The sequence below is a fragment of the Gossypium arboreum genome, chromosome 5 (genome assembly GCF_025698485.1).
Source record: "Gossypium arboreum isolate Shixiya-1 chromosome 5, ASM2569848v2, whole genome shotgun sequence".
NCBI lineage: Eukaryota > Viridiplantae > Streptophyta > Magnoliopsida > Malvales > Malvaceae > Gossypium > Gossypium arboreum.
In genome coordinates, this window is record NC_069074.1 from 11,722,662 (window position 1) to 11,745,100 (window position 22,439).

General features: G+C 32.6%; 2 protein-coding genes and 1 long non-coding RNA gene across 8 annotated transcripts; 1 reads left to right on the top strand and 2 right to left on the bottom strand.

Annotated features, from left to right (window-relative positions):
• Positions 1-246: 246 nt before the first annotated feature.
• On the bottom strand, positions 247-3,984 carry LOC108489927 (26S proteasome regulatory subunit 7A). Its single transcript, XM_017794674.2, has 10 exons — positions 3,755-3,984; positions 3,401-3,482; positions 2,731-2,822; positions 2,576-2,653; positions 2,371-2,432; positions 1,695-1,839; positions 1,351-1,569; positions 1,067-1,248; positions 692-867; positions 247-588 (listed from the first exon to the last, which is right to left on the bottom strand). The coding sequence occupies exons 1-10, from the start codon at positions 3,839-3,841 to the stop codon at positions 431-433; spliced, it is 1,281 nt and encodes a 426-aa protein (XP_017650163.1). The 5' UTR covers positions 3,842-3,984; the 3' UTR covers positions 247-430.
• Positions 3,985-5,251: 1,267 nt separating this feature from the next.
• On the bottom strand, positions 5,252-11,040 carry LOC108453848 (protein STRUBBELIG-RECEPTOR FAMILY 6-like). 3 transcript variants are annotated; one of them, XM_017752193.2, is made up of 16 exons: positions 10,360-11,040; positions 9,734-9,866; positions 9,569-9,640; positions 9,404-9,469; positions 9,236-9,307; positions 9,068-9,139; positions 8,886-8,957; positions 8,738-8,803; positions 8,567-8,629; positions 8,158-8,477; positions 7,333-7,625; positions 6,721-6,992; positions 6,495-6,627; positions 6,181-6,320; positions 5,936-6,092; positions 5,252-5,676 (listed from the first exon to the last, which is right to left on the bottom strand). In XM_017752193.2, exons 1-16 carry the CDS (start codon positions 10,457-10,459, stop codon positions 5,521-5,523), a joined length of 2,187 nt encoding a protein of 728 aa, XP_017607682.1. In that variant the 5' UTR covers positions 10,460-11,040; the 3' UTR covers positions 5,252-5,520. The 3 variants fall into 3 exon arrangements, with proteins under 3 accessions (XP_017607682.1, XP_052884922.1, XP_052884923.1); XM_053028962.1 differs by having other exon boundaries at positions 10,593-10,952; XM_053028963.1 differs by lacking the exon at positions 10,360-11,040 and adding an exon at positions 10,174-10,275.
• A 3,970-nt stretch (positions 11,041-15,010) lies between these two features.
• Positions 15,011-19,652, top strand: LOC128293239 (uncharacterized). 4 transcript variants are annotated; one of them, XR_008283384.1, is made up of 4 exons: positions 15,011-15,599; positions 17,199-17,251; positions 17,735-17,823; positions 19,221-19,652. It is a non-coding gene; the product is annotated as an uncharacterized LOC128293239 (long non-coding RNA). The 4 variants fall into 4 exon arrangements; XR_008283385.1 differs by lacking the exon at positions 17,199-17,251; XR_008283386.1 differs by lacking the exons at positions 17,199-17,251; positions 17,735-17,823 and having other exon boundaries at positions 19,221-19,591.
• The last annotated feature ends 2,787 nt before the right edge of the window (positions 19,653-22,439 follow it).

The following is a 22,439-nucleotide window of genomic DNA, read 5'->3' on the forward strand; positions in this document are numbered from 1 at the left end:
TTGGATGCTTTTTTAGAAGAGACGCTAGTATCTGTATACTACATTTCTAATGTTCGAATCCAACAGTTTAGCATAAGCCTTTATAAAGATTGGTTCCTTACGGTATTTAGGAAATTTAAATTCAAGTTAGCTTTACTTCATTCAGCTACCTGCTGAGTACGTTCTTACCTGTGATCAGTTTTCCACTGGTAACAGTATTTATAGTTTAATTAATTGATAAAAGTATTTTTAGTTAATTAGTTGATGTTTTAGTAAAGTAAAAATCAATGTCTATATATTGAACATTAGTGTATATATAGGGAAGTGTAAAATCCACATTAAAGCAACTCAAATTCATAAAAAGAAACAGCATTGAATATCTATTCCAATACATTGAAAAATGTATAAATGTTTTGGTTTGAATGTAGAACATGTCTTTAGGAGAACCTGGTTAATTGTAAACCATGTATTTGGGAGTTGCACTGAACTTTTGATAACCTTTGATCACTTTGTTCACAGCATCAAGGAAGTCTTTCTCTGTCACAGTTTTTCTCCGAGCCCGAATGGCATACATTCCAGCCTCTGTGCACACGCTTCTTATGTCAGCTCCTGCAGGAGGACAAAAACCATAAAATCTCAAGACCACTACGAGTAAAACAAAAGTTGGTAAGTAAAATCAAATAACACAAGGAACACCAAAAGATGACCCTACCAGTGGAATTAGGACACAGCCTGGCTAAAAGCTCAAATCTAATGTCACGCTCACAATTCATCGTTCTTGTGTGAATTTTGAATATTTGTGTCCGACTCTCCAAATCAGGAAGACCAAACTCGACCTTGCGATCCAAACGTCCAGGACGTAATAATGCAGGATCTAGTGTGTCTGGCCTGAAAAAAGAAAAAAAAAAGACCAAAATGGAAAAAAAATCATATTCTCTATATATTCAAACACTTGTACAATTAATCAAATAAAACCTTCAGCGAACATTATTAGCTTAAAGAATGGCGTAAAAATGCAAATATTTCTGAATGTTTCACAAAACAAAAAGATGCGAAGAGAGGTGAAATTATAGGTTGCAACTTTAACCTGTTTGTTGCCATCAGGACTTTGATGTTTCCACGAGCATCAAAGCCATCAAGCTGGTTCACAATCTCAAGCATAGTACGCTGAACCTCATTGTCTCCCCCCACACCATCATCAAAGCGTGCACCCCCGATGGCATCAACTTCATCAAAGAACACAATGCACGCTTTCTTTGAACGTGCCATCTGCAGCAGATATCATCTTTGTTTACTATTGGCAAAAGGGAAAGGTAATCTATAATAACTTCAACGGATAACTTAAACAATGAAAACTTAGCAGGTTAAAACCTGAAACAACTCTCGAACCATTCTAGCTCCTTCACCAACATACTTCTGAACCAGCTCACTTCCAATAACACGAATGAAGCAAGCATCAGTTCTGTTTGCAACAGCTCTAGCAAGAAGTGTCTTGCCAGTTCCAGGAGGACCATAGCAAAGAACACCCTTAGGAGGATCGATTCCAAGCTTCACAAATTTCTCTGGATGAAGCATGGGTAATTCAACAACCTAAAAGAACCAAGCTCATCTATCAATACATGTTGGACCTTAATTCTAACTTACAATAAAAGTACAAATAATAGTTTTCTATGTGTGCTTCTTGTATATATTAACATAAAGAAGACCATACATACTTCTCGCATCTTTTCAATCTGTTCCTTACATCCACCAACATCATTATATGTCACATCTGGTTTCTCTTCCACTGTCATCATGGTCACACTTGGGTCAATTTTAGGAGGCAAGGGAATCTGTATCTGATATTTATTGCGATCAACCCTGCGAAGGCACAAGAACAGTCAACTAATCGGTAATGAGAAGCAAAGATAAACACATACATGTACATAAAAAAAACAGAGTTCTCTTCCAGAAAGAAAATTGAAGGCAAAAGTGAAATATCATAAAAGCATGACAATTAAAATGTTACTGCTATTTTTTTAGGAAAAAAGAAACTTATTTGCACTACAAAATGAGGTGAGGATATGTAAAATAAACTAGGTGGCAATGACTGTATGATTATCACTCCTGGTTACAGCACTTGGCACCATGAAATCTAGAAAAAGGTTGGTTCAAAATAAATCAAATCCGGTGTTGGAGTTGTCTTGGTGTTTTCTATGTGCACCCTAATAGTGGAAACAAACAAATAACCCAGAAAGCTAAAAAGGTTACAAAAAGAGGCAACAAGAAAAGGCAGAGGTGAAATAAATTTACAGGATGGAAAACCTTAGGTAACATGTAAACTGTGAAATACACATGCACAGTAACAAGAATTCATGCCTGAAATCTTTTAGTACCAACTAGAAAACTTACCCAACACGCATGCCTTCTTCTATATCAGTGGGGGAAACTTTGTCGCCCAGCCCAACAACAAACTGCATTAGACACCATATGAATATCGGACAAAGAAAAATCAAGTCAATGTCCATCTTCTGACAATGAAGCAATTTAACTTAGAATATATAAGTTCAATCACCCAAATTGGTAAACATGAAACTTGGAGTCTTAAATTACATACCTTGGCAATTTGCTTAACATTGATAACATACTTGGCATCTTCTGTGTTTGGATTAATTATCTTTGTGCATCTCGCCACCTAGATGAAAAATGCAAAATGACTCAAAACAAGTAACATAAATACACAATTTTTTCCCTTTTAGTAAAAATAAAAACCTGAAGTGGTTGCTCCTCCTGCATCATTTGCTTGTCAGAGACAAGGTCCCACTGGCTGGGTGCAGCTAACCCAGTGTCTGACTCCTTGATGCCTATTTTACAATGTATACAAGCATCAACTTAGTTAATAGTGGCAAATAAATAATATTTTGAAATTTGACATTTGGGTGACTGACTAAATAATTTAAGTTTAGGATAACTCAATAGCTTAGTGTGACAATAACAGCTAATGCTATAGACAGAAAGCATAACAAAAGGCAGAGAGATTGTACAAATGTGCCAATGGCATAAGGGAAGCTTTTCCAATTCAAAACTGATTAGATACTGCAAATTATGGAATTTAGAGACAAGAAGGTTGTATATTTCCCAGGCAGCTAGCTTATGCTTGATCTACATTAACCGTTTGCGCAGATTATTACATGGAAATATAAACTACTATAACATTTATAGACCCCCCCCTTTTTTTTTCTTTTCGGGCAAAGATGCATATAGTACACAGAAATGTATCTAATTGCATTCAAGATGCTGGAAAGAAAAACATCAAAAACAAGCCAAAATATATGCCTAAACATAATCCTATGTCTAACTCCAAATAATACGTGAAAACAGAAAAATAAAGCCAGCAAATGGCTTCGTAAACATAAGCACTAGAATAAGTAGAAACACATACCACATAAATCGTTTACTTTCTTTGCCATCTCCTTGATCTCCTTTTCAACTTTCTTTATGCTGGTTGAATAAGGCCCTAATCCCTGCCAGGAAAAAAAAAAGGAGTTTCTATTATTGCTGCCCAAAAATCAATACAGATAAAAACTAAAAAAGAAGAAGAAGGAAAGATCAAAGATGTCTTATTTATAAACCCTAGAAATTGAGGTTAATGTTGGGAGAATATCTCAAAACAACAGGCAAAATACTAAATTAAATGATCAAACGCCACTAAGCAAAGTTCAACAACTGAAATAGATCTAACAGGTGAATTAAAGAAGAAAAATGATAGAAGGGGGGGGGGGATAGAGGTAATCACATAGGTTTTGAGAAGGGCGATATCATCTTCGTCGAGAGGTCGTGGGTTTTTCTCGTCCTTGATCTCGTCTTCTGGTTCTGGTGCCATCTTTGGATCTCTCTTTTTCTTCTACCTCTTTGCTTCACCAGAGAAATCAGAAACTGAGAAAAAAGGAAGTAGACAAAAAATACCACTCAAATACTTGCGGTTCTATTTCTGAATTTAAGTTTTAAGTTGTATGTATAATAATATATATAATATATTTATATATGAGAAATTATTTTAAGTACCTATTTTGAATACTATCCTTTCTTTTTAATTGTTTAATGTCATTTTAATAATTTTATATGTCATTAATACATAATTTTAATAAATTTTTATCATCTAAATCTCGAATCTTAAATATTAAATCCTAAACAGATTTAAGTTTCGTTTGGGGGCGGCGGTGCGGTGCGTTTAGCTTACTTTTTGTCTCACGCTATAGTATCTAATCTCACCGCCACCGCTATTTTTACACTAAGCGCAGATAAACGCACCACCCATCCAAAATCACCCTTAAAGTTTAAAGTTTAGAGTTTAAGTAAAAAAATTATAAATATTATGTGACAATAACATAAAAATTATTAAAATATTATTAAATAATTAAGAATGGACCATGAATAATATAATAGGAGGGTCCATAAAATAAATTTTATTTATATATATAATTCACTTTATACATATATAAATTTACTTTTAAAATTCTTAAAAAATTCACTTTTAAAATTACGATAGTGATAATGATATATAAAATGGACTGTGTATTTTTAGTTAAAAATGCTATATCATTCAGTTAAAACATCGTTAAAATTTTTATTTAAAATTAATAAATTTTGTTTTAATATATTTGTCTTTTTCACATTTTTATAAAATTTATAAAAATAATATAAAACTAGAAATAAATTCATAAATAGTGAGACTCAATTTTATCATTTAATATACATAATTTTTATAAATATATTTTTATATAATTTTTCCAATGTAACAGTGAGGACGAAAAATTTAGTTTAGATTTAAAGTATTGGTTAAAAAATATTTAAATTGTTTGGTAATATTTAAAAGTGTTAGCAAAAGTTAAAATATTGTTTTAGACAATAATGGGTTCACTATACCGTAAAGTTCAACATGAATAAAAGGTTTATTCAGATTTAAATTATTCATGCGCAGATCTTTTTTATTACTACGATTTTTTATAATTATTTTGATATATTTCAATTACTAATGTGATTCTACTTAGTAATATTTTATTTTACTTATAGTGTATTTGAGTGCATATCATTTATGATTGTAAGTGTAATTTGAAAAAAGAAAAAAAAAAAGATAAAAAGGATTTCGATTCATGGGTGCCACTTGATTTGTCCATGAGCCGAGAACTTATAAAAGGAGTTTGCTCCATGGGGCGACCTCGCCCGATGAATAAAATGATTAAAAAATATTTTTATTTAAATTTGATTATAAAATTATATAAATACATATAAATTATATAATGTGTTATTTTATTATTTTCAACAATAATATGTGCTTTTTGAGCAGACCTGGCCTGGCTGAGTCTCAGGCCTGGAATTTTTTAAAATCGGGCCGGGCACTTAACTGCCCCCGGTAGTACTGTATTGCAACATATTACAAAATGCAGGGCTAGCTTGAAACTGGAGCTACAGCTAGGGGGAATTTATATAGTAATCTTGCAATCAAATAAAAACATTCAACATGATTACATTCAAAATGCAAGGCTACTACAGTACAGCAATTTAAGACATGTAGTCATGTTGTTCATCAGTGTTGTTGGTTCGTGGAGATGCGCCTTGGTCCGTCCCTATTGTTCTCTTGCTCATGTTAGCTCGCTGCACTAGTCGAACCAATGCTTGAACCACTTCCGACATAGGTGGCCGAAACTCAGGTTCCGACTGTCCCAAAGAAGATCATTAAAAGGATCAGTTCAGTACTACAGCAGTGCATTTGTTTTACAAGTTGTTTTCAGTTTCCATACAGTTTAGAATCTGGACATTTATGTTCGAGTTCGTGTTTTGGCAGTATATCTTTTCTCTTTCTATATGTTATAAAATTTTGACTGCTTCATGAACACCACGCCGATGCACACACTTCATCAAAGATTCAACATGGTGAAACAAGAAAAAGGAGACAAGTCTTAAACCGAGATATTACCTGGACACAAAGAGCAATCACATCGGCAAAACGAGACAGAGATTTAATCGGGTAAAGCCCTTTAAGTGCCGGGTCAACCATCTTAGACAGAGCGTCGATATCATGGAGCTGAGGTGTTGCCCATCGAACCAAAGACTGCTCTAGTCTTGGCCTTGTGCTGTTAAGAACACCCGCATGTTGGTAAGAATCATGGCGGATTAACAGGATGTTAATACATTAAATGACAAAATACCCGGTTCCCTCACCTATCAAATGGCTTACGTCCGGTGAGAAGTTCTAACATAACCACTCCAAAACTATAAACATCGCTCTTGAGAGAGTACTGACTAGACATAGTAACCTCTGGTGCACAGTATCCGGATCCCACGTCATCATGATTCAGTAACTGCATATCAAAAGCAGAGAGTCTCATTATTCCATTAAGTGTGCCAGTGAAGACTTATGCACTTGAGCATACATTGTTTGTCTCGTATCCAGAGACATAAATGATAATGTTCAATGAAAATGAAACTTATCAGTTCATACAACAGTAGTAAATCCTACAATACACAAAAATCACCTGATCTGCATTGGGAATAAAGGTTGCCAAGCCCGAGTCTGAAAGGTGAGGATTGAGCTCAGCATCAAGTAAGATGTTGGCTGACTTGATATTTTTATGAACGACAGACGATGAGCAAACTTCATGAAGGTACCTGGAAAAGAAAATATCCTTTTATGAATTTGAAGTGATAGATTGCAACTCCTTCCATTTGCAGTTATGATCCCCATTCTTGATAATAACTTACTCTAGTGCACGTGCAGTCCCCAGTGCAATTTTGACACGGGAGTTCCAAATCAATGGCTTGCTGAACTCATCTGATATATGCAGGAAGTCATGAAGAGAGCCATTTTTGTGGAACTCGTAGACAAGCAGGTGCTGTCCATGCACGGAACAATAGCCAACCAGCTCTGTTACATTTGTGTGATGCAGCTGGGAGATATTTGAAACCATCTCTATAAATTCATCAGACATTTCACTGGAAAGCACTGTAGAATCTATTTTCTTCACGGCAAGAACCTATGGCAGTATATAAACACAAGTTGGCATATAGGTGAGTACTGAGTAGAGCATTTTTAAAGTGATTAAGTAAAATGTTGCAGTATGGAGATCAACAACAATGGCATCTGTAGCATTAACGGTGGTAAGGGGATATGTCTTACCGAAGATAATCATATACAACACTCAAAGGACACAGCTAGACAACAGAAGTGAGACAGACAAGATTAATGTGTGCTGATGGAAAAAGAATTTCTCAGGTCGGAGAATGAAGTGAAACAGAAGCCACCATAAAAAAATTTAAGCAAGGATTATGCCCATTTATGTTGACTTAAATATAGATTTTCTAGTAAGATTCTACCTCGCCATCATCAAATTGAGCTCGATAAATGCGTCCAAAAGTCCCTTCACCAAGAAGATTTTCAAAACTGAAACTGCCCGTAGCCATCTGGAGGTCTGCTATTGAATATGTCGTAACATTTGTGGGAGCTGTGACAGCTTTCTTAACCTCAACGGGTTTTACAGAAATGTCGTCTTCATCAAATGATTTGTGACGGTCAACAGGTGGGGGTCGAAGGTTTATTGAAGCAGGTATTTCAAACGACTTGGTGTCAAGTGAAGCAGAAGAGTGAGAAGACCGAATGGATTTAATTTCTGCAATACAACTTTAAGCATAAGAAACAGATCAAAAGAACTAAACAAGTGTTTTTTTTTTTAAATCACAAAGTTCGTAATATATTTCTTGCTGTCTGAAGTAGCATTTCAATGTGACAAAATAAAAAACATTTTGCCAACATCGAGTACCATCAAATCATGGAGTCAAGAAGAGAATTTTCGTTGATGCATATGTTCTTATAAAATAGCAATTGTTTTATGTTATAGGTTCCCCATTTTTCTATTATCTTGGGTGCACACGCTGCATATTTCATGCTTCATATGGAGTCTAAAGTTACAACACCAAGGTCATAAGTTCTGAAATGAAACCCTTATATGTTCTTAAGTGATTAATAACTACAAAAACAAAGGTTATATCTGTCTCAGCCAAAATGAAACACTCACAAAACCTATTCCTTAAGAAATCCAAAGCAGTAGCATTATTTCCAACACGGACAAAACTGTAAAAACAGGTATATGGTGACACTCAACTGGCCAACATGTGGAATTGCAGATGAATTATGAATGTTACCTTGCACTTCCTTAGAAGCTAGAGGAGCAAAAAATTGATTATCGGGCTTTTCAACATCTGAGGATGACCTCCTGGATCTTCTCTTCACCAGAAAGAATGCTAGTATAGCACCAACAATGAGGATAGATATAACTATTCCTGCTATGCCTCCACCTCCAATCCCTGATTTGCTGCTACTCCCGCTAGGGCTGCTACTGGAACCACCATCTGGTGGTGAATTATTGCCGTTAGATTCGTGCTTTCTGTTGTTTCTAGTGGCTGGAGGGGTACCAGGTGGAGGTGGGGGTGCAGGCCCCGAGCTCCATGAATTACCGTCCGATCTGTCATGGGGATTATTCAGATTGAAACTGCAAAGAACTTTTGACACAAAAATAGAAATACAGCACTTGATAATGAAACCAATACTTACTGCAAGTCGATACTTTTCAATTGATCAGGTATCCAGCCAGTAAAATGGTTATTGGAAACATACCTGACAGACATAAAAACAACCATCACCGACAGCAGCATTACAAGGTCAATAATATTATAAAGAAAAGAATACAATGTGCTAGCACATCTAAACCGATGTATTACTCACAGATTATCAAGGGGAAGATTGGCAAGGACATCAATAGTGCCAGTGAACTGGTTGTTTTGCAAGTACCTACAAAAGGGTAGATAATACATATTCAAGAAAATCCACCAGATATACTTGTTCCATAAAAGATGATTCCTCTAATACTTACATAGACTTCATACTAGTAAGATTCTTAAAACTTTGAGGGAGAGCATCAGTTAGAGAATTGAAAGAGAGATCCCTGAAGCAAATAATAACGATAACTGTTAACTTGGTCCTTCAGTTAAATTAGCTTAAAGACAGGCATCTATTAAAAACTATATAATCAGACCGGTGGTAGGAACATCTTACAGTGTGGAGAGAGAAGAGAGTGGTCCAAACATGTCATTTAATTGGTACTGTAACTGGTTATGGCTAAGATTTCTGCATTTCCAGAAATAGAAAAGAAAAAAGACAGTGTAAGAGTATAAATGTATAGGGACCTTGTGTGAAGAAATGAACAATTGGAACATTACTTACAAATATTGAAGAGAATGCATCTGATTGATGGAATAAGGGACACTTCCAGTAAATTGATTATATGCAAGATTGCTGCAGACAAATGAATATATAAGATAAAAATCACTAAAATATCACAAATGAAACATCAATAAGGGTAAAGGAACTAAATGCACATATGAAACATACAATCGCGTCAAGTTCAAAGGAATATTATATGGTATACCGCCTGCAAGATTGTTATGGCTCAAGTCCCTGCAGGTTTTGTCAAATATCAGTTTGAAGACAATATGCATATTTTGTCATATATATATATATATATATATATAAACAACCCACTATTGATGATCTTACAGTTCCTTCAGTGACGTTAAACTTTGAAGGCTGTAACCCATTGACCCTGAAAGCCCAAGATTTGACAGTTTACTGATAAACAGGACAGTAGAAGAACATACTATAGTTAGCACCAGCATGGAGGGCAAAATATCTTAAAGGAAAACAGGGAATACAGAAGATCACATTTCAGTGACACGCTGGCCTGAGCAAGTAACACCTTTCCACGGCTGCCCGCATGGATCACCATTGTTAGCAGTCCACCCTGTCAGCTGCTGTGGTGAATTTAAACTGCTGAACATAACCCCCAGCGCAGAAGCTGCACATCAAATATCGGACTAACAGGATGAGTAACCCATGGAAAGAATTTCTAATTACAAATCTTAAATTCTTCCACACTCTACTGTAAAAGCTCAACGAAAACAACACATATACCATAATCACTCGTAAGTTTATTTTAACATTGTTACTAATCCACCAAGTGAAGTACATAGCAGTTCCACAAAGAATAACCAAAAAGAGCATAAATTTTTCTAGAAACCTATCAAGTTATGAATTGAAGTGACAAATGAAAAACGAAACTTTCCTCATCTCCTAACTTATCTCCATATTCTACAAGAACCCACCTTTGAAAAGCAATATCAAAATTTTATAAACCGCACTAACAAAGTTAAAAAGGAAATGCAATCAAGGAAGTCTATTTGAAGCTACAAGCAGCTCAAATCAGAAATTTACCAGGAAACTGTAAGCATATGCAGAATCTATAAATATAAGCAGAATAAGACAAAAAAGCAAAGCAAAGCAACACTAACCATCTCCTTGATCTGTTGCACCATCGGAACATCTGGGCTTAAACCCCAAAATGCAGACTGTAAACAGTGCCAAAACTAAACCTTTTCTCCACTTCATCATCTCTCCCTAAACTGGCTACTTCCCAGAAACCAGAAATGGTTTTGGTCTAAGACCCTTTTTCCTTATCCTTCCTATTTTATTAAAAAATTTATCATTTTTTTATGCTACAGATTTTATACTCATTTAGCCATACCTATAAGAACAAGTTGCAAGCACGATTTGCCAGAAGAATCCCAAGCCACAGCGACGCTTATGCGTTTACGTTGCCTAAACCAATACCATTAATAATAAATTAAACATGCACAACACAGATTTCCATTTTTTGTAAATTGGGTTTTTTTTTTTGTTCTTTCTTACGTGACTGACACTGTTGAGAAAACGAAAAAGCAAAAAGAGATGATCACGCTTTGGTAGGTGTAAACGGCTTAGCTAAATACTCTGTTCTTTCATCACCTAATAATAAAATAACAGCCGTAGCTTTCACTAGGCATACACGTGTTTGGCTTTAGAATTTATTTTATTTGTGTTATCATACTTATACAGTAGTTGGGATCAAAGAGATGACCCCAGCACACATTCTATTTCTAAGAACCAGAAATAAAAACCCATAATAATAAATTGCTGTATTGATTGAATGTGTGATAAAATAATTAAATAAACACGTTTGGTTTTAATAATAGTTGAAAGTGGAAAGTATAGTGCATGATTTGTCTATGCCATTACCATCCCATTTTGACAAAATAATATATCATGGGTTCACAAATTTCTCAGTTTTGGGTTTGGTTTTAATAGATTTCTGAGAGAGTTTTCAAGTTTAGGCAGAGATTCTTGAATGATTAAGATTTGGTTTGAAGATGAGCGAATGTTGCCAAAACTGTTTGACATTATTGGATTGTGTTTGTGTGACAGTCACTGTCAGATGAGGTAAAAAGGTAGCAGATTCTAATCCACACTGTTAGCATTTGCAAATTCCTTTTCTTCTTTTTTCCCCTAAATAAAAGACAATGTAGTGGTGTTTATTAGGACTGAACTGTGAATCTAAAAAAAAAAAAACAAGTTGGAGTTAGTTTATATCTACGTATCAGGGTAGTTAAACTAAATATGGTTGAAAGAACAATATTGAAGAATTATTAATATTATTTTTTAAAGAGGTCCATGGATAGTAGAATATTTAATATTTAATATTTTAGATATTGTTTTAATTAATTTGATTATTATATTTATTTTATTCAAAATATTAAAAGCGGATTCAAATAGAAATTTTAGATATCTCATATTTTGATTGGAATTTAAATTTAAATAATAAGTAGATAATAAATGAAGTTTAATATTTTAGGGATAATTGATTAGTTAAGTGAAGTGTTTTTAAATAAAAAAATGTGTTTCTAGCTCTAATAGAGGGATGTAATTCGATTTGAATTTAAGTAGATAATCAAAATTTAAAAAAAAAAAAAAAAAGAGTAAGAAACCTGGACTCCCCACGTAAGACAACAAATTCCCTAAACTGCCGACACATGAGAGAAATATGCAAAGGAAAAAACAAAACTTTGCTATTACACATGGCCCAACCCAATAAAATAAAAGACAACGGTATGTCACCTTTTATTTTATTTTTTCTATAAAAGTTTGACACTTTTTAAAATTTATTTTCTAACTTAAAAAATTCATAATTTTGTTATCTGATTTGATGGGATAGATTTAAAGTTTTTTAATCTTTTTCTTTTTTTTTTAATTTAAAAAGAAACATATGTTGAAAAATAACCCTGAAAGATTTATAAGGAAAATGAAACCCTTTGTTGTATTTGAAAGGCAATAAAAAAAATTAAGTAAGAACATTTCCTTCTTCTCATTTTAGCTTTGTTTTTATCTAAAATTAAACATGAATTTAAAGGGTGATATGGAATTAACAACTAACGGAACTAAATAATTTTTTATGGAAAAAAAAATAAAAAAAGAAAGGGTTTTGAGGTTGCTACTCTATCATTAATCTCAACCATTTCTATGGTTGCATTTTAACTTGCCTAATTTACATAAATGCTTTAATGAAAACATTATTTCATCAACCTTCTAATTTGGTGACACATTGAAAATGTTTGCACTAACATCCCAATATCCTAATATCGTCATACCACCTTTAAACAGGTAATTATTGGTGGGGACTGAGGGGTTTTATAGATTTCTTTTTTTTACAAAGAACTATAGATCATTAAAAGTAAAAAAAAAAAAAAGTCCCTTTTTTTCTGCTTTATACACCCCAAGTTGCAATTGTTTACAGTATAATTTAAGGAATTCTAGGTTTTATTAGTGATAATTAAAGGGGAAAGCCCAAACGTGTTTGTTTAATGGTGCATATTTATAAAAATAATAATAATTGACTAATTTGAAAATATGAATTAAAATATTAGTTACTGATTAAAGTATACTTTATAATATTTTTGGATTTAGTAATATCATTGCATTAAATATGTAGGGAAAGGAAAGAACGATTCAATAGGTCAGTCTGATTGCACCCATAAATAAACTAACAAAGGGAGATCTCCATTTACATCATTAATTATTTCCACCCTTTTATATAAATTTTTTATTAATCTTTTTAAAATCACAGAAAGCACTAATTTTCTTTTACATTACATAAAAACAATCAATCCTAGAAAATTTAAAAAGTTTCAATTTAACATTAACCAAGCTCACAAGTACAGCTTAGCAATATTAAAGAAAACATATTAATTAATTGAGCGGAAATGCGGGATATAATACGATAATAAAATAGAAATGCAGACAAAAACGGTAGGAGATATGGAGTTGTCAGAAAAAAGAGACAACCCGCAGAGATGTTGCGGTCCACGCCATGTGGCGTTGTTGATAGCAACCTTGTCTTTCAGATGCTGAGTTTCTAAATCCTCCGCTTACTCTACTCTCAACTTCTGTCGGCGACTGTTGCCATTTCCTTTATTATTATTATTTTGTTAAAATAAAATTTAATTTTGTATAACCATTTACTAGTATTAAAAAAAATTAAAAAATTTAGGTTTGTTAAAAGTTTTTTTTATTATAGGATTAGAAGTGTTTATGGATTGGGCCAGTTTTGAGCCAATAAAAATTTTAGCCTGTTTGTTAGGCTTAGGTCTAGCCCAATTCAAAAAATAAGTCTAAAATTATGTTCAAACTCAACTTGAATAAAAATATAAAATTTGAGCCCACCCATATTATTATTTTTATAATATAGAAAAATATTAAAAAATTAAAATAAATACTTCTTAACAAATTAAAAATAAATTAAAAATAGATATGTGTACTTAAATAATATTAAGATAAATGTAACTCAACAAAAAATGTGAAAAATAGTAACAAAATTAATAATAAAATAATAATTATACAATATCCAAAGAATAATAACAAAATAATAATATAACTGTGAAATGGGGGCAAAATAGTAAAAAAATAAGAAAATAATAAAAAAAAGTTAAAAAAAACAACAGTTTTTTTTTTTTCATAATTGGCCAGGCCGAGCCAGGTCATGAAAGCCTTACTCGAGGCCCAACCCGTTTTCTAAGCAGGCTTTATTTTTTTACCCAAGCCTATTTTTTATGCCTATATTTTTACCCAAACCCTCCCATTTTTCGGGTAGGCCTTTGAGCCGGGCCTTGTAACTCGACTCATGGACAGGTCTATAGAGGACTATGAATTGAACTTATTTTTATATCACATCATTGAATTTAATAAAAATTAATTATTTTAATAATTTAATTTAAAATTTAAAAGACAAATAATATAAATTCTTAAAAGTAAAAGTAAACAAATTACATTTCAAATGTACCTTGGAGTATATTTTAACCTAGAAAAATATTACACACAAGAAGTAAATAATATATTAAAATCTATATCAAATTTTATATAAATAATATTTTAAGTAAGGTTTAATTGTGAGTTTAGCCCTTTACTTTATGAAACTTGATAAATTAGTTCATTTGTTGGTAAATACATGAATTTGAACTATTGATTTTTGTTTTGCTGCATATAAGTTGTTGAATTGTTGATTTTTGGTATGCAATGGATATATGTTGTTAAACTAGTGATTTAATAAGTTCTAATAGTGTTAAACTAGTGATTTAATAAGTTCTAATAGTGTTATCCCGAACTAAAATAGACAAAGTTTCTAATTTTCTTAATGATAAAGATACAAATTTTAATAACTAGAATAAAAAAAGATAGTATCTTCAATTTTTGTAAAATAAAAGATAAAAGAAACGTAATTTCTTTAGGGATTTGACTAAATGTTACAAGAAAACTCTACAAGTGACAAAAAAAGTTGAAATTCAATAAACCTATACAAGTACTCTCTAATGTTTTGGAGTAGTAACAGTACACAATTTTATTGAATTAAAAGACAACGTTATCAAAAGTTTTTACAAATAAATGCAAGTAACTTAATTCTTTTTATGGTTATATATATATATATATATATATATATATATATATATTGCTTTTATGCATTTTTCATAAACATGTGTGGAAAGAAATCTATGTCATTCAATACTTATCTTTGTACTCGGTTTTAGAAGATTGAGAAATCATTGCCTTTAATTTCACTCAAGTTACAACAACACCACATGCATTGCACATAGATGATGAAATGGAAATCAAACTTGTAAACAAAGGCATTTGAGATAATAAAGGACATTAAATTTCCTCCAACAAAGGGTCAACGCTCACCCGTGATTGCTTTTTTTTATTTTTCTTTTTTTTGGTGGTTGATATCCTTTGTTTCTCAATCTCTACTGAAGCACTTTTTTTTTTTTTTTGTTTACTTTGTATCATATTCTTAACAAGCAAAAGCATCGATTTGATATATTGCATATAGAGCTTCGATTACCCTCTCGAGGTCTTAAATCTCTCGTGATTGAAGGCCTACCAAGACACAGGACGTTGGTATACCTGGACGTGCTCGCCAAGTTAGCATTTTCCATCAGTAGATAAGCATTTTCCATCTGTGCTATTATAGTTGTTAAAAGATACAGATTATGTTATTACCATAAGAAATGAGACTCGAGTTCAAGTCTCTTTCTAATGGAGTTTTTCTATGATTTTCTCATGGTGATAGAGTGAGAAATCATGCCATATCTGCATCAAGGATTTGAGGGGGAAACACAAAATAATCTTTGAAGATAAAAATGTCTGCATATTGTGATACACAGAAAAGGTAAAAGATTTCCATATCCAAATTGTTGAAAAGAATGTATAATAATATATACTTTAGAAAATATTAGTGATATTGTGCTTAATTACTTTTGGATTTTATTGATTTTGACACTTTATTGATAATTTTCTATGTATATATAATATTATTTAGTCCGTTTTTATGGACTAAAATAAAGATTTTGTATGAAGGTTGAAATGAAGCACAATATTCTTTAAGAGTTCAATTAGGGACTAGACTTATATTGAGGGATAAAAAAAAGACCCAAGTGTTATATTTTAGAGTTTATTATATTTTAGGATATCATATGTATTATTATAATTATATTATATATATTATATACATATTGATTAAACACCATTTTAGTATCAAAATTGAGAAGGCCTTTGGATTTGGTGTTCTGCGCATACAGTTGGTACGATTCGTAATTGTCGTGTTTGGTCCACTGAAGAATAAATTAACGCGACCAATTGAGTAAGTGATTAGATCTGTTAAGAGAATTAATGATCAAGTTTGAACGACCCACGCAATTGAGGTTGTTGATTTGAGTCAGGTTATTCTAGTTTGCAAAGTTGTAGAGGAATTAAATCGTGGAAGCTAATTTCAAGGTTATTCGCTTGGTAAGGGTTAGTTGTCGAGTTATTCTTGCAATTAATTTACATACAAAAGGGCTAGTGGTTTGAGGATCAGATTAACCAACCAAAGTTAGCTTTAGTCATTATGTATTGAACAGAAGCAAAAACCTTAGTAACAGTTAGACGATAGTAAAAAGTCATAGCAAATCCTATAACTACTTATACCAAAAAAACAAGCGTAATATCTCCTAGACAATAGAATATGTTAATGTAATATCCTGAATTAGGGCCTAATCGGAATAGTGATTTCGTGACTACAAATCCGAGATAGAAATAATTATTTTATAATTATTTTGAGGTTTATGATATGATTGAATGATTGTGTGAAAATTTCGTGATGAAATTCTATGCATAAAGTGCTTAAGTTGAGATTAGGGACTAAATCGAATAATTTGCAAAACTTGCATTCTAGAAGTTTTTAGTATGAAATTGCTTTAGAATATTAATGAGGAGGTCTTAAATAGCAATTTGACCAATTTCTAAGTCTATGGAAAAAAAATTTGGACATGGATGGAATTTTGGAAAGTTTAGTAGTAAGGGCATTTTGGTCATTTGGATATTAAATGAAATTATGTAGTATAGGAAGTTGTAGATAAACGGAATAAAAATGAGGTATCGAGACCTCAAATTCATAAACCGAGCCATAAATATTTTTAGAAATATTTATGGAGTGTAAATAAGTTAGTATTAAAGTTTCACAAGAAATTTTAAGATTTGATGAGTTAATTAGGTGAAAAGGACTAAATTGAACTAAGTGCAAAATTGTAAGATGTGATTAAATAGCTTAAGTATTTAAAAAGATGGATTTAAAGAGAAATTAGACCCAAAGGTTAATGGCTGGACGGTTTGGGTATGAAATAAGCAAGAAAACAATGTGAACAAGGGACAAAATTGGAATTAGCATAAAAGTTAATAGTTAAAAAAAATGATGTAATTGAAAATCTAGACATTTCTTCATCTTTCTCAGCCAAAAACGCCGTAGCAGGTCTCCTATGCTGGTTTTTCATATTTTTGCACCATGTAAGTTCAATTTTTACTATTTCTTAGTAATTTTTATGTTTTTGTGACTTTTACAATTAGGTCCAATCATCTAATTCATTAGTTTTTTATTTGGTGGGTGAAATTGGAAGTTACCCTGGCTGAGTAAGGGCAGTATATGATGAATTATTATGAAATTGAAGTTCTAATTTCATATTAAGGTTGTTTTATTAAGTCATTTTGATAGAAAATGGTATTTAGGACCTAATTGTGAAAAAAGTTGTGAATTAGATGTTGGTGTTGAAATTGAGAATATCAAGGGTTGTGAAATAATTTATAATGATAAAATAAAGTGTTAATTAAGAAAAAAAATAGTTCAATTGATGGGTGAATTGAGCAGGGACTAAATTGTAAAAACTGTAAACTTTAGGGTAAAAGTGTAATTTCGAAATTTGAACAGCATAAATTGTGAAGTGAAATAGAAATCAAATAAATGCTAATGAGTAGAAATAATTTATATTATAGATCAAGAGAAACGAGATTCAAGTCGTGATCGAGGAAAAAAAAATAAAGTTTACGAGGAATAGGCTCGATTGCTAATATTTTATATCGAGGTAAGTTCATATGATTTTTAATAATGCAATGTGTAATTTAATGTTTTGAAATGAAAATTTCATGAATGATATAGTATTTATTGCATATAAAATGTCATTAAATTGTGATAATTGTAAAATGATATTTGAATAAAAGTATAAATTAAATGGAACAACGGACTTGAGTACTTTCATTCAGTGGCTAAGACGAATTGACGGAAAAGACCATGGTTGGACCATGGCAGCATGTGAAATGTGATTTCCGTATAAGACCATAGCTGGGCTATGGCTTCGGAGAAATGTGATATGTGCTTCCGTATAAGACCATATCCGGGATATGGCATCGGTGTGATATGTGCTACTGTATAAGACCATATATGGGATATGGCATCAGTGTGATATGTGATCCGTGTAAGACCATGGCTGGGCTATGGCCTCGGTATGTGATATGTGACTATGTGCAAGACCATAGTTTTACTATGGCATTGTGATAATGAGGTACTCAATTCGTAATCGTTCCTAATTTGATTATGAACGAAAATGTAAAATGGCCCGAAAAGATTAAGAATTGGTGAATACTATGAAAATGACACGATTTGGAATAAGTTCTTGATACTTGATGACATTGAGATTATGGATCTATGCTTATGAAGCATAATTATGTGTTCTTACCATGATGGATGAAATGATATTGTATGGATTTAGTGAATAATAGTGGTGAATGAATAAATGTGGCATTGGCAGTTTTAGGTTACTGCAGTAGTGTAACTTTTGAAATTCACGATAAATTGTGGAAATTGAGTTAAGGGCTGAATAAAATATGAGATTAAAGCCTGATGAGTCTAGTTTCATATAGAGGAAACGGTACATGCAATTGGACTTTATGTTATGAGATATTTAAATTGTTGTGAGACAGAGTCTGAATGACTTCGAGATCCCCTGTTCTGATTTTAGAAAATCATTAGAAATTGTACAAAAATAATTATGAGTTTTAATTTATATATTTAAAATCCTTATCGAGTATATTTTCAATATGGATAGACGGGAACATCATCCAAGTCCCGAATTATGAGATAAATAATTTTTAGTGAAGAGAGGTCAGAACTGTTGGACAGCGAAACAGGGGAAATTTTAATGAATAAACTGTACTAAATGGATAAACCAAAAATTATGGAAATTTTATGGAAGAAAGGTATATGAATCTAGTTTCAAGGAAAATTAACGGAACTTAATTTGGAGTTTCGTAGCTCCAGAAATAAATTATTTAGTAAATATATCTCGATAAAACAGTTTAAGCTGAGTATGTATAATTGTACAATTGTGGTGTTTTATCTTAAAAGCATGTTGGTAGTTGCTTATTAATTTCATATGGACTTACTAAGCATTTATGCTTACTCCCTCCTTTTCATTCCTTGTAGTTTTGACAAGCCAGCTCAGAAATCGGGAACGGTCGGAGGCCCACTCACACTATCCGTATACCATCTTGGCATAATGGCTTGTATGTTTTGAGTATGGCATGTATAGCATTATAATCATTTTGTATATATGGTCTTATGATATGGATATTGAGTGGTATGGAAATGCTTGGTAATGATTAGCCATTGGAATGGCTAATCATGATCATATTTGGTGTTATGTATGCTAAATTGCTAGCTAATCCATGGAAACTATGAAATAGGCAAAATTTACCATAAAATAGATTCAGACAGCAGCAGTGACGTGAGTTTGAAAAATCATTAAAAATAGTAGAGATATAATTAGTTGATGAATAAAATATGTAATTGAAGAATTATGAGTCTATTTTCATATGGATGGAACAAAACAGGTATATGAGTTATATTTTATGAGAAGTTAAATTTTTTGTGAAACAGGGCCAGAGCTATTTCTGGATCCCCTGTTCTGACTTTGGAAATTCACCATAAATTGTACAAAGATAATTAGAAGTCATGCTTTATATTTACAGATTCCTTATTAAGTCTAGTTTTATTAGTAACAAACGGAATAGTCATTGAAACTCTGTACAGGGAGATATCTGATTCGTAATACACAGAGGTCAGAGCAGTCGAACCCTAAAATAGGGGAGACTTTAACTAATAAACTGTACTAATTGGCCCAACCAAAAATTCTAGAAAAAAATTTAATAGATAGATATATGAGTCTAGTTTAAGAAAAAATTTACGGAATTTGATTTCAAGTTTCGGAACTCGAGATATGAATTTTTAAGCAACTATGACGCAGTTGGACAGCTTGTTCGAATTTGTTTAAGTGCTCAAATAAGTTTAGTAATGCCTCGTGCTCGACTCCAACGACGGTCTCGGGTAAGGGGGCGTTATAAGGGGGCGTTACAGTTAACATGAGGAGGAACATATTTATTAGTTATATCATCTGCAATCGCCTAAATTTCAAGGCGCTCTTCATAGAAAGTTTGAAACTTATTAATATTTTCATTCAATTTTATTTGAAGACACAAAAGATTGAAAATTCGAAAGTTCTTTTTTGTAGTTGTAATTATAATGCCAAAAAATTAAGTCGGCACAGTCATCTTTATGTTGATCATTACAGACCTCTTGAATCTTCTATTTACCTACTTATTCGTATCTAAAGCTTGAGCTTTCGTTATATCAGTTTACTCAATTTTAATTTTGTTTGTTTATTTATATTGCATTCAATTTATTTCTAGTATCTTTTATTTAATTTCTAATTATTTAATTTATATTTAATCTCCCTTTATTTTTGTAGTTTCATATAAATTTTGTCATAAAAATAATTAAAATTAATCAGTCTAGTCTATGTGAGATTTATCCTACTCACCAATCATTATGCTGCAAATTTAATTTAATTTCAGTTTAGGTGTAAGGAATTTATTTGTGGTCCTCCAATTAATAAATTAACTTCAGTTGTCTAGCATGCATCATTGAATGGTCAAATGATAGTCTGATCACTTCTGGTTAAGAAACAGTTAGAATCTTTCACTTAAAAGCAAACTCAGCTGTACAATCTGCGAGTCAAGAATATATCCATGGAAAATGATAAAAGAATCAGCTAGCTAATGCAAAATCTTGGGTGAGGATCATATTACCAATTTAAAAAGATATGGGATACCTCATATGCTGACGCATTGAATCGAAAATTGTTTTTAAGTCTTTTGATTCTTTCCCCTCTTATAACATACTATAATTCTGGGATTTTGACAGCTTGATTTTTACATGTTTCACTCACTGGCATTTCCATGAATTAGAGGACACAAACATTGCTCGGAAGATTTTATTCTCTCAAGTGGGAAAAAATCTGTTAATTTTGCCCATACAGAGCAGATAGTGTGTGTGTTGGGAGTATGAGCCACGGTGTAGAAAATCCAAGTAATCCAACCAAACCAACGTCCTGCCTCAAAACTGAGGCCAGCTTGCCGGGGCATTGTTCCCATAACCCAAATCCTTTGCCTTGTCTTCATTAAACAGCTCTCCACTTTTCATGCTCATCCTTTCACTTCTCTAACCCCCATTACTTAATAAAATATTTTTTTTTTGAGTTAACTAAATAATTATTCATCATCCTCATCGTTTCCAACTAATAAAGATTAGTATAAAGGAGAAGGCAGAGAAATAGTCATTTGTTGTGTGAGGGTATTAAGTATATTCAATTATTAATCAATAAAAGCCTCAAAAACTACGTCCACTCGGACCATTCCCCTTTTTGTACAGAAAACTATGCTGCATCTTCCATGCAAATCCCTTAGTTTTTGAACCTGACCATGTTCACTTGCTTCCTACGTATTTCATTTAGCCTTTCTTGGATTTCGGAATTGTAATCGTATATATGTACTTTACCCTCAACCCACACGGCCTCAAGCTCTAGGTTGAGCTTTTTTCCCCCCCTAGCAAATCTAGTTAAAAAAAACACAATTTCGTATTAGCCATGGGTGAGTTTCAGTCCCACCAATTCAATCTTGGAGTTAAGGCCACCGCTGCTGAGAGAAAGGGTAATGGCTTCTCCACCAAGTGTGCCTCCTTGGTAAAACAGCAACGAGCTCGACTCTACATCATGCGCCGCTGTGCCACCATGCTCCTTTGCTGGTATATTCACGGAGATGACTAGCAAGCAGCAAAACCAGCCGTACCCTTCCACGCAAACCATGTTTTTTTCTCGATGACTTTGATCAATTAGGCTTTCATCAATCATGCTAAAATCCTGGTTGGTTCTATAGAGCTACAGTGTGGTGTATATGTCTACAAAATTTTCTCCTACATTTTTCCTTTTGTGTTTTTGACCTGGTTGGAGTAATCCCGTTGGGTTTTGAGGAGAACAGGGGAAGCTTACTGCATAGCCGCACTCTTGATCTCGGCGGAGTTGGTAAACTGTATAAATGTATCAGAAAAGTTGCTTTGCTTGTTGTTATTAAGATTAAATGTAACTTTGTATTAGGCCCTTTTTAAAGATTACTTGTTTCTTTTTTTCCTTTTTCCTTCACTTACCCAGTCCTGGGTAATTGGAGAAGTGCTTTAGAAAGTAATAACAACCCTGTAGAAACAATGGAGGAAACTTCTTACAGCTGTAATGGTTGATTAGCTGTTTAATGTAGTTTATGTTTGAACTGTCATATTAATAACATGATCTGATAAATCTTATGTAAGAGTCTG

Bases quoted from the DNA above. Each gene is read 5' to 3' on its own strand.
- LOC108453848 (XM_017752193.2), bottom strand. From the start codon at position 10,459: ATGATGAAGTGGAGAAAAGGTTTAGTTTTGGCACTGTTTACAGTCTGC. The intron at 9,641-9,733 runs GTGATCTTCTGT...CCTGTTTATCAG, and splicing joins GGCCAGCGTGTCACTGAAAT to TAAACTGTCAAATCTTGGGC. The intron at 8,478-8,566 runs GTAAGTATTGGT...TCCCCATGACAG, and splicing joins TTGAAAAGTATCGACTTGCA to ATCGGACGGTAATTCATGGA.
- LOC108489927 (XM_017794674.2), bottom strand. From the start codon at position 3,841: ATGGCACCAGAACCAGAAGACGAGATCAAGGACGAGAAAAACCCACGA. The intron at 1,570-1,694 runs GTATGTATGGTC...TGGTTCTTTTAG, and splicing joins AGATTGAAAAGATGCGAGAA to GTTGTTGAATTACCCATGCT. The intron at 1,249-1,350 runs GTTTTAACCTGC...TATCTGCTGCAG, and splicing joins TGGTTCGAGAGTTGTTTCAG to ATGGCACGTTCAAAGAAAGC.